At 36.9% G+C, this 11,937-nt stretch overlaps 2 protein-coding genes across 2 annotated transcripts; both read right to left on the bottom strand.

Annotated features, from left to right (window-relative positions):
* On the bottom strand, window positions 689-6,300 carry LOC109846332 (probable prolyl 4-hydroxylase 6). The gene is made up of 7 exons (XM_020415559.1): window positions 6,098-6,300; window positions 2,953-3,066; window positions 2,504-2,561; window positions 2,336-2,425; window positions 2,197-2,254; window positions 1,937-2,112; window positions 689-1,182 (listed from the first exon to the last, which is right to left on the bottom strand). Exons 1-7 carry the CDS (start codon window positions 6,169-6,171, stop codon window positions 808-810), a joined length of 945 nt encoding a protein of 314 aa, XP_020271148.1. The 5' UTR covers window positions 6,172-6,300; the 3' UTR covers window positions 689-807.
* LOC109844647 (nudix hydrolase 19, chloroplastic) lies at window positions 7,004-11,611 on the bottom strand. The gene is made up of 6 exons (XM_020413761.1): window positions 10,980-11,611; window positions 9,946-10,086; window positions 9,652-9,756; window positions 9,103-9,202; window positions 8,675-8,767; window positions 7,004-7,476 (listed from the first exon to the last, which is right to left on the bottom strand). Exons 1-6 carry the CDS (start codon window positions 11,508-11,510, stop codon window positions 7,190-7,192), a joined length of 1,257 nt encoding a protein of 418 aa, XP_020269350.1. The 5' UTR covers window positions 11,511-11,611; the 3' UTR covers window positions 7,004-7,189.

The following is an 11,937-nucleotide window of genomic DNA, read 5'->3' on the forward strand; positions in this document are numbered from 1 at the left end:
AGTTGTTTGCAGTAAACGCCTATGAAATTTTAAAATCTCACTAAACCCCAATAACTTTCGCAAAAAGGCCCAATATTTTTTGGGTAAATCACACTAAACCCCCAATAACTATTGATATGCCTTTTTATGTTGTTTTCTGGTTCTTTACCTAACAAAACAAATGCAAACACTCGACACACGATGTTAGGAATTGTTTGTTAATCATCAAAACTAAATTAGATAATATGCTTATAAACATGAGACCTAACATAAATTACACTAAATCTCATTACCTTTCAGTTGTTTGCAGTAAACGCCTATGAAATTTTAAAATCTCACTAAACCCCAATAACTTTCGCAAAAAGGCCCAATATTTTTTGGGTAAATCACACTAAACCCCCAATAACTATTGATATGCCTTTTTATGTTGTTTTCTGGTTCTAATGTAGGGGGTTTATCTGCAAAATGAAGAAACTTAGTGGCGGTTTTCTACAAAATAGAAAAGTTATTGTATGTTTAGTGTGATTTTGAAAGTCCATATACAGCAAAACACTGAAAGTCCATGGGGGTTTAGTGTAATTTACCCTTATTATAGCTTGTAGCCTTTGTCAGCATAAATATGTTTTCTTGCATAATTCTAATTATTTTCTTAATCTACAATCACAAACTCCAAGACAAAGTGAAATATATGCAAGAAAACAAGCAAAGATCACATCGTAACAAACCCCACTATTGCAATATTTATTTGCACTACAAACATTCATGGATTAAGATACCAACGCCTGAAATTCATTCCCTCTGTAATATTTACAAAGTTCTCAACAACTGTCAGCAAACACCACAACTCTTCCTACAAGATCCATAGTAATCAGGAGTACCCAACATAAACACAGGATTCCTATGGCACTCTCCGCTGGCAGCCCATCGACTGCAGTTATCATCTTCATCTGTGCATTCTTCTTCCAAAATCAGAGAAGGCCTCGAGTCTTTGTTTACATTGAAAGCTCTCGTGTGTATCAATTTCGTTGCAGTCCATTTCTCGCCTTCGATGACTTTGCAGCTCCCATGGATGCTGCTTTCGTCTATTGTTGTGTTAGGATGAAGATTGAAGAGAAGAAGGGCATCGCCTTTGGCTGGTTTTATTGTGTAACCAGTTGATGCACAATCTGACAAAGTTTCATCCTCGATTTGAGAGTCTTTAAGCTGCAAAAGTTGAAAAGAAGAGAGGCTTCAGGTTTGCTTCAGTAAGAAATCTATTTAGTTGTGTGCGCTTTGACCAAGAGTTATCTATGTGACATGTAGACCTCTGAATTTTAGGATAAACTTTATATGGGTTAATTGCAGATGCACCTTATGCTATGGTGGGTTGTTATAGACTCTAAGCTTTTATTAGCACTTAGACCATCTGATATCCAAACAGAGTTATCTCTTCATTATTTGTATCAGTGATGAGGGTGTCAAGTGACGTCAACTTGTTGCAAGGAGATCCAGTATGTTGCAGAAAGATCCCGTATTCTCTTATAGGAGTTATGATAATGAAGAGAACTGAGTCTTGGGTGGTCTAACTGCTAATACCAAAGACTAGGGGCAATAAGCGATCAACCATCTACAGCACAAGAAGTATATCTTACCCATTCAAAAAATCTACCATGAAATTTATCATTATTTATTTATTTATTGCAAACTGATACAGTGAAAACTATAGTTCATGTTAGCTCCTTGATCCTTTTTTTGAAAATGTTATAGAAGGGTAAGGAAAGTACAATAAGTGGTCGAGAGATAATTTACTTAAATGTTTATCATGATCAAAAAGGAGAAGTGACTGCTTCATGGAAGCTCACGGTAGCTTCTTAAGCATGCAAAGTTTATGGTATTTTCAAGGGGGAAAATGCAGAGGAAATTCATGGTAGTTTCTTGAAATTTGCCCTGAATTTTAATATGAGAAGGCATGTATCACCTCTGACTTGGGGAAGACTGTCTCACCACCACGAGTCACCGCTGAGAGATACATCAGAACTGTTGCAACTCGATTCCCACCATTCACCATATTGGATCCTACTTGATAATAGTCATAATTTGGTTCATGACTTTCATTTGTCCTATAGTGCAATATTTGCATTTCCTCCCCGTTCTCTGAAGCGAAGAAAGAAAAATATGGGGAGAAAAAAGATAGAAGTAGATGATGATGTAATAATGGAGAATGGGTCTAATTAATACCTTGGGGAAGAAAAGTCCAAGCTGATATTCTCTCCTCAATCTTTGAAACAGTTTCATCCTTGAAATAACAAATAAAATAAGTTGGGCCAACTAAGTAGTCATCTGCAGAGAATTCAGCAGAGGTTGTAGAATGACTTACCAGCTTTCGGGTCAAGAACATTTCGGAGCTTGATGGATTATTTCCTGTATCACTATCATTAGCCAAAGGTATGACTAGTTTATTTTGTGCCTGCACTAAAGAAATTGGATTTAAGATGCCATATGACCAAGAAAGCCACTTGTGTATGTGATGGAGCAAGAGATTTACCAGAGAAATGAGGTGATCACACTCCTCTCCAGAAAGAAATCCTTTATACAAGAAGGCCCTAACTTAATGAAAGAGAAGTCAGGGTCAATCAAATGAGAATGCCTACATTAAAGTGCTTCTTTGAGTTCAGGTGAAATAATAGTCAGGGTCAATCAAATGAAAATGCCTACATCAAAGTACTTCTTTGTAAACAAAGTTCAGGTGAATATTTAATATATCATAGAAGTCTATCAATTCCCCTTTTTATTTATAACTCTCCTCAAGCCCTGAATCCTGCATAGTCCGACACTCTACCAAAGTTGATACTAGTTACTTGGTTTTATCTACCATTTATACAAACAGAGGTAAGCAACATTAAATATGTAAGACTCCAACGACCGCCCTGGTCTTTATTTACAATAAAACAAAAGGGTAGTCAAAAGAAAACATAAATAATTCTAAGAACTGACCTCGGATGCCATGATAGTTGGATTACTTTTGAGGGGTCAATTCCAATGGGTGAATTTTCATTATCATGATGATAGATAGGCTCCATCTTTGCCACCTTGTTTTTCCCTCCTATCCTGCAGATAATCGACAGAGAAGAGGTCAAAAATTAATCAGTTAAGTATGGCATACGTCAAATTGTTAACATCTAAAGTGGGTAAATTACTTATCAACAGATGCAATTTGTTATAAATATAAGAGTGAAATAGACATTAAATTTCACGCATAAGAACTATTATCGCGGGAAAACTTGTGTTGAGCATCCCTAAGTGATCAATGCACCACAAGAATGTAAAAGAGAAACCCAGAACTGAGCATCTTGATGAATACAGGATCAGCCAAGGCTATGAAAAGGTAATTTACGAGATGCATAGTAGCGAAACTTATTTCTCACACATTAAAGAAAGCAAGTACATATTTGAAAGCCTTTAGTCATTTCCTTGTTTACTTCTTAGATAACTCCATGCTAACTGATGAGAAAGGCTCAGGTAAGCAACAATCTCCTAATCAGATAGCAATAAAAAAAAGGCCAAGTAGGTTGTCCTTAGGCTCAGCATGTCATTGATGAAGGCTATGGATGAGTATGCGCATCCAAATGTCACAAAACATGCACGTGGTTTAACAAAGAAATCACAAGGCGAAGAACGCATTTCTAGAAGAAAGAAATTTCCTGTGAAAATATCCAAGTAAACCTCAAGAATGGGAAGAGTTGTTTGGCCAATAAGTGTGCTAAAACTACCCAAAGGTATCTATATATGACGCAAAATCTAGATGAACACCATGCAGAAAGACAATATATCTACTTTTGAAAAACTCTTTAGCTACTTCTCCATCGACATCCTTTGCCCCATTGTAAGTCTTTTCCTTAACTTCTGCCACTGAGATTTGACTGCATAGCATTTTGGAGACATTAAGTTTTTTCTTAACTACAGTTTCCTTAGTTGGAGACAATAATTAACGATTTTTATCGGTTAAAAAACCTGACACTTAAATTGAACCTACTATAGAAATTATTCCTGAGTGTCTAGTGATCAAATCCAGTATTGCATGAATATACTCCCAACACTGCAGTGTCTGACTTGGGTAACAGGATATGGCACTACTAAATGAGAAATTGACTGAGGTAAGACTAAACCCACATGCATGGATTAGTTTAAAACTAAACTAGTTTTTACCAGGAATCTTGGGGAATATGAAAGTATGTGCTTGTTTTTGGGAACTTAGCGTGAAGTTAGATGTATGTACCTAACCCCCACATATTGGGTTAATTTACATAACCCCCGATCTTTTGGGGTGGTTTCACATAACACCCCTGAACTTTTTTATCTCACTTAACCCCCTTGAAATTTAAGGTGTCTCACAAAATCCCCCTGAACTTTGAACTTTTCTCACCAGAACTCCAATGTGTAATTTGCAAATGACTAAAATGCGCTTGGGATGAAAAAAGTTCCAAATTCTATTAGTTGTCATTTATAGGCAACAAACCCTCTCCCCAATGAAATTTATCTTATTTGCAAATTACACATAGGGGAGTCAGGTGAGAAAAGTTCAAATTTCAACAGGGTTTTGTGAGGCACCCCAAGATTCAGGGGGATTAAGTGAGATAAACAAAGTTCAGGGGGTTATGTGAAACAGTTCCCTAAGTTCAGAGGAGTTATGTGAAATTAACCCCTGCATATTATTGTCTTAATAAGCAGAAGACTATATTGTATTGTAGCTCCCACTACAAAAGCTTTATATTTAAAAGGTTTATCTGATTTGCATCAATTCCACCATGAGACTGGTGTTTAATTGGTGCATAGCATTCTAGTCATGACCTCCATAGGGCTAAGAGCTTGTTTGGTAGACCAAAGATCATAATTTTGGTTCTAGATTATATTTTATCAATGTATTAGAAATTTTAAATGTCCTAATTTCTCAATGTATTAGAAAAGTTACAGTATCCATTGTATCCTAACACAAGTGTGTGTGTGTGTGTGTGTGTGTGTGAGAGAGAGAGAGAGAGAGAGAGAGAGAGAGAGAGAGAGTGTCTCAATGTATTAGAAAAATTGTAGTATCCATTGTATCCTAACAACAGTGTGTGCATGCGTGTGCACGTGCGTGTGCGTGTTTTAGCTAATGCGGCATGCAAAGATCTCAATGCACTGGAAACAACTGCAACCAGATGAGTCTTCATCTAAAATAAAATCTCAGGGCTTTCTTTTGCCCAAAAAGATACCTTAAAACCTAAAGAAGACAAGAGCAAGGAGCTTCAAACCTTCACCAAATAGAATCTTCTAGCCTAATGTCTTTTTCTAGGGAAAGGATGTAATCAATGAATGATCCGGTTAGGAGACTTCACTCAATAAGACACTAGATATGGGAAGAAATACATCACCAAAACAAAATGCAACTTATGTCGAATGCAGTTTACTACAGAAAATCCATCATACTCATACTCACCATTTTATACTCAATCTAAGAGCAACCTTAAAGGGTCACCCTTGGTTGTATGAGCTGGAACAGCACGACCCAATAATGCAAGTTGTCAAACACTCATGATCTGGCTTATTTTCTTCAGGTAGCATTATGACATTATGTTGCTACTTCCATACATCACAGGTAACACAGGAGACTCTTATCTTTACCGGGTCACTTGCTTTCAAGGTATAATTGCAGGCGATTCAGAATTTTGATTAATCTCTCAGCTGTATCGGTATTTAAAAGAAAAACTTATTCAGATTAATATGATGAAGGTTATATCACATCCATGTCCTTAACAATACATAGCAGCAGTAATAACTAACACAAATTTTATCTACACATATACAACTTCCAAAAATTTCGCATATTCCATTAATTTGAAATATAACTGTGACTATTTTGTCCAACCCTATCAATCTTAACCCAGTTCACGCTAAACCTACACAACAATCAATCAAGTACAACCAAAGATCGAACTCTATCAAGAACCCAAATGGGCAAACTCCCAATCAATGCAGTTCTAAGCACAGACCAAGGTGAAACTATACAAATCGAAATTGCAAAGTCAAGTGGATGATACACAACCCAACAATGCAATTCTGAGAACCCATGATTGAAATAAGAGGATTGGAATCAAAATCTCACTTGCGAGGAGAAGAGATTTGTAGAGAGGCTGACAAAGCCAAGAGGAGGAGGGAGATTGAGAGCAGGGATCCCATCACAACTGTAGATCGCTGTGGAAAATTTTCTTTCTGAGGAATATTGTGTTCTTCCAACGATCGAGTCTCCCAAGTTCCAGAGTTTTGCTGCAAGCCTGTACCCCAGATGTTTCGGCGGAGATGGGTTGGGCCCGAAGTGTAAATCTGGATCCAAAAAAAAGTTCTGCTCCATCCACGTAGTTTCATTTTGATAGATAGACCCCCGGGTGATTATTTTTTTTTTTACTTTTGTTTTCTGAGGGTGCATTTTTGGTAAATATTGCCTTTAGGTGAAATTAGTGAATCTAGTTGAGATAGAAGACTTGAAAATTTTCACCACGGGATGTACCTTAAAATGAAACTGCATGGATAGCAAGTTCGAAGAGTAATACTACCGGGGGTCTATGTGCACTTCACCCAAACAAAAAAAAATAAGTATAGGAGAACCTATTATATATATGTATGAGTAAATTTCATAAAACTATCTCGAATTTTGAAATCAACAGAAAAATATCACGTACAGTTATCTGATAATAAAATAAAGTCATGATAATTTGTGACTTCGTCTAAAAATCCATGTCGCAAAAACATAAATAAATAGGTTGACGCTATACGTATGCTTTGTAATTCATGGACTGTTATAGTGTATATGATATTATTTCTGTTGTGCTATTTGTTTCTAACACCTTCTATGATAGAAAAATGTTTATGATATTTTCATGCAAATCCCAAATAGTTCGTGCTAGTTTTGCAAAACTCAAGCCAAATTTAATCTCGTAAAAACACAAATGCATTTTGATTCAAGGATCACGGTCATAAGGCTTATAGCGCAGCTAAGCCATTGAGACAAAAGTAAATGCATAAAAGCCCTGCCATTTTGGTGCAAGATGACATTTCTCTTCAAAACAGAGATATATGACACAGTTGTGCAACATACAATGTATCAACAGTATCTGCATTAAGCAGCTTCATTGGACTTTACATGAACAGCATCCATTAAGAAAAATGACTTCCTTTTCAACAGTGTTCCAAGGGTTTGTCATAAATTGGACACATTGTTCAATTGCTTTGCTGATGGTTCTGAGTTATTGACTGAACTCTGGTGAACCCACGACGAGATAAGATGATGGGCAATGGCGAAGGGGCCAGGGACAAACATTGGGGCCAGCTCACCACTCTCCACGTTGAAGTCTGACGAGAAATTTTGACCTTTTTCGACACCCTTGCACATTTGGTTCACCTTGAAGGCAGATGTCCTCTGAGCTTTCTCATATTCTGCAAATGTCAACGCCTTTTTAACATCCTCTCTACTGTGCCACCGAGCATCTACAAAATCGGCAAGATGACCATTCATATGTATGTTATAGTAAATGATTCACATGACATTCTTATTGCTCATCTTCAATCAGTTCAATAGATGTTCAAAATTTTCAAATAGAACACGACTGATTTGTATGTATTATTGTATATATCACATATACAGAAAAACCAAATTCACATGTCTGATATTTGTGTGAGGTACACTATATAAACAATATATGCGAGTCTAATCCATTCTGACTGAAAAACCTCTAGTTTTGAAGTATGAAAATTCATGGATGAAGATTGACCAGTAACACAGATAAAAGAAAAGAGTATTGCACAAAAAGAAAATCATTGTGCAATTAATTTCAGTCATGTCAGAATTATTCAAATTAGACTGAGTTACAATCAAATTTTAGCACCGCTATCTTTTTTACTAAAGACGAGATGCAAGAAACAATCTGTCAACATGCTACCATCACTATTCTGGTTATTCTTATATGACTTGATTTGGCTTCTCTATAGTCAGTTTCAACAAAGATTTATGACCCATTCTTCCTCTATTTCCTAAATTTCAGCAGTGATATTTGACCCTTGTGATGATAAATATACATGGCATTTTCCTTCATGAATGCCATGTGTCATAATGTGAAGCCTGCCGACTGCAGGATGAAGCCCTTTATTTCCTTCTTCATGGCCACAAATAATTTATGGTAATTTATTGATTCCCAGGACCTTGTAATACAAACCTCAAACCGTATGACATTTTACGATTCCCAGGACCTTGTAATACAAACCTCAAACCGTATGACATTTTACTTACCAGCATGTTGAAAATTTCTTGAACAGTCAGCCTAGACTCCAATTTAAGGATTAACTCTGATTCATGAAAATTTTTACCCCAAACAAAAGAAGGCAAGAATAAGAGGTAGAATAACTGCAATGAAGTAATATATAGAACAGCTCCTTGGTAGTCATCTATTATAAATCAAAATGCAACTGATATCCATACATAAAAGGTACTTAGCCACTGCTTATATGCATAGGATCTACTCATAGTATAGATCTAGACAGCATGCTTGAAAACACAATGAGTACTGAAAAGTGAATAACAGGAACAAAGTGAACCAGCCAATAGGCATTTAGTGATATGTAAACAATAATATTCACAAAGCATTTACTTCAGAAATTGTTGCACAGAATTTTAATGGTCTGAAAGTACCTTCTAACTCCTCCTTGTCCACATTAATTTCAAGTGACTTTGCATATGCAAAAAATCCTACCATCAATTGGCATGGCATACTACTCGGACCAACTGAAAGAATAACAAATAAGGTGTCAGCTATGCCTTCTTTTAGTCATAATGCAACTCAGCGTTTAAAAAGAAAAGGAAATGTAAATAGTAATGACTATATCACAACAACCGATACACTTCTGATGTGAATTTGATTTCAGTTGGTGACGAATATTCATGTCAACCGACAAAAGCTATACTCTGGGCCGAAATATCAAATGCAATAAGCTACAGGCATAACCTTTACAAATTAAGAATAGGATACACTCTTTACTCACATATCTTGAGCATATACAAAGAGTGAAGTTAAAAAGTTCACAACTAAATATCCAAGTAGATGTTGTATAAGGAGATACCAGGCCATGGTTGAGAACTATGATAAACAACTTCACCCACTTCAACACCAGCTTCTTCCCAGGTTTCTCTTCTTACAGCCTCTTCTAAGCTTTCCCCTGGCTAAAAATGAACATAGTTAAAATCAGTATAAACTAACACATTCCATTGCAGAAGTGGTATAATCATAATGTATCGCCCTAAAATTCTAATAATGTTTTGAGCTCTTGTACTAGTTTGTTACATAAGATTTATAATTAACAGTATTAATCTGCTTCAAATTAACTAGAAGGATCCATCAAATCAAACTTTACAGTTGCATGCATCTTACCGGGTTTCACAGAAAAGAAGATTTTGGGTATGACAAGAATCCTTTTCTAGTCATAATCAAGCCACTCAAGTTATTGTTGCTGTGTTAAAAGGTTGATTAAGTTGCTGCCTCTGATTAGTGAAATATGTCAGAAAGGATTAGCTCAGAGATTGCTATATTCAGCAAACTAGCTTGTCAGAATACGGACAATAAAACTTAAGATTATTTAAGTTTTTAAACATCCAACAAGGAAACACCTCACCTCTATGAAACCAGAAAGGCAACTCCACATACGCGGTACAAATCTTGATTGGCGACTCAATAGACAGCGGTCGTTTTCTTTGTCGATAACTAGCATTATTACAACCTGTTTAACATCACATGACACAAACAAGATTAGTATCAACTTATTTTAAGGAAAAATGTACGTATACACCTCTACTTCCAGACCTAATGAATCAAGAAAGTTCATAATTTTGTACACATGCCATACACAAATTAAGACACATGTATCCACATTAACTAAGAGGAAAATAATTCGCAACCCAGATCATACAGAATCAACTCGAGGATATATTCTCTTCTTGCAGGATTCATTTGTACATTGCTTCCGCCTTCCTCCGTCAATGGGAGCTGTTCGGGATCCACAATGTCCACAAAAACGTGATACGATATGCCACTCTGTTAGTGCACGTCCCTGACAAAGGATAAGAAAAATAAAAAATTGAATGTTATGGAAGATAAAAAGCATTGTAGGAATAGTAAAACTTGTCCACTGTGTCCGATACTTGATTTGTGACATGATGATAAAGCACTAGATAAAACTTTCATAACCTATTTAAAATGTAAGGCAATTGTCAAGGCAAAACAAATTTTACTATGCTAAGAAAAAAACATGATATTCCATTTGACCATATGATGGAACGCTTATATCATCTTACCAAGTTTTAGTATTGCTACTGATTTTAGTTCCCATCGTCGAGTTTACAAAACTGCAACTGCCTACTTTTAGCACTCTTCTTCTATTATTAAATTTTCAGTAGCAGAAACCACAATTATCCACCAAAAGACTACTTTCAAGAGCTCTATGGTACCAACAGACCATCAAATCAATTCTTGCATCACGACCAAGCCCTCTAAAAATCCAATACATGAAAGATTTAGCATCCATAGATTGATCAAACTCCTTAGCTAGTTCATAAAAACAACTTCTCTTTACAAAATACACATATATTAATGATTCAAGTTCTTGGACAGTAATGATATTCAATGAAAAATCTTTCACACCATTCAGTCACTCAAAAGTTTTTCTTGTCACTGTGAACATTAACGTTGTTAGCATTCGCAAAGTTAATCAATAACATTTTATATCCGCATAATCAAAACATCTACTATCGCAATCAGATTCCATACCAACCCAGCTTCTAAAACTACAAAATGACACACAACATCTTCTAACCATATTTTGTGGGAAACACGACCATAGTGTTGCAAATGTAAGCATCCATCAAGAGCAATATTAAACCTCAAAATACTTAATTGAACAATAGCAAACAACAAAATCAGATCATGATAAATCGAAATCATTACATGGCCAGCAATCGCCAATTCCCACATCGCACGGGCATCGCCCCAATCAGTAGCCACCATCAAAGTCCTCAGCTCCACGAAACAGAACCCATCTCCTCCCCTCCCCAGCTCGACCCCACTCTCATCACCACCAACATCCACGGCCCAATACACAGTCTCCTCCAAATCCTCCCCCAAATACACAAAACAATCAGCTTCAAATCCCTTGAATTTCTCCAGCGACACCCAACCCAGATGCCAATTGGGGGGCGAATCGGAGTCCGAATCCGACGACCGAGCCAAAGGGCGGCCCTTTCGAAAGGGGAGGACCTTGAAATTGGAGACTGAGTCCTCTTGGGTTGCCGTTAAAAGGAGGGTTTTTAGGGTTTCGAGGGAGGAGGAGGGGGATTTGGAGCGAAGGGAGTTGCCGGCGAAAGCGTGGGATTGGAGATTGAGAGACATGGTTGATGGAGCTAGGGTTAGGGTTTTGGGAGGTGGAGATTGAATTCTGAGGGAATTTAGGGTTTGGGTTAGAGGGAAATTAGTGAGCATTCTTCGGTTGCCATGAGGGCTACGTTTTTAATCTTTGGTGGCGGTAGTTGAGGATTTGCGGAGGGAAGAGACGGGGGTACTTCGGTTTGGTGAATTTAGCAGCTAAGAAGTTGCCACGTTGAATTTTGTAAGGACTTCATAGAAATAAAATAAAAATAAGTTACCCCTTAGATCTAGGGCTGTCCAAGCCCAAACCCGGCCTACCTCGGCCCGAAACTGGCTCAGACCTGACCGGGACGGAAAGGGGCTGTTTGGTTCCCTGTTTTTAAGAGAAAGTTTCTCTTGAAAGCCTACCAAAAGTGCTAAAAGTGTCACTTTTTGACAGGCCTTCAGTCAAAATCTTCTTTTTTAGAGGTGATTTGGACTGAAAGCCTGCCAAAAAGTGACACTTTGACAAGCTTTCAATAGAAAAAAATTCTAACCAAAT

Source organism: Asparagus officinalis, chromosome 6 (assembly GCF_001876935.1).
Source record: "Asparagus officinalis chromosome 6, Aspof.V1, whole genome shotgun sequence".
Taxonomy (NCBI): Eukaryota; Viridiplantae; Streptophyta; class Magnoliopsida; order Asparagales; family Asparagaceae; genus Asparagus; species Asparagus officinalis.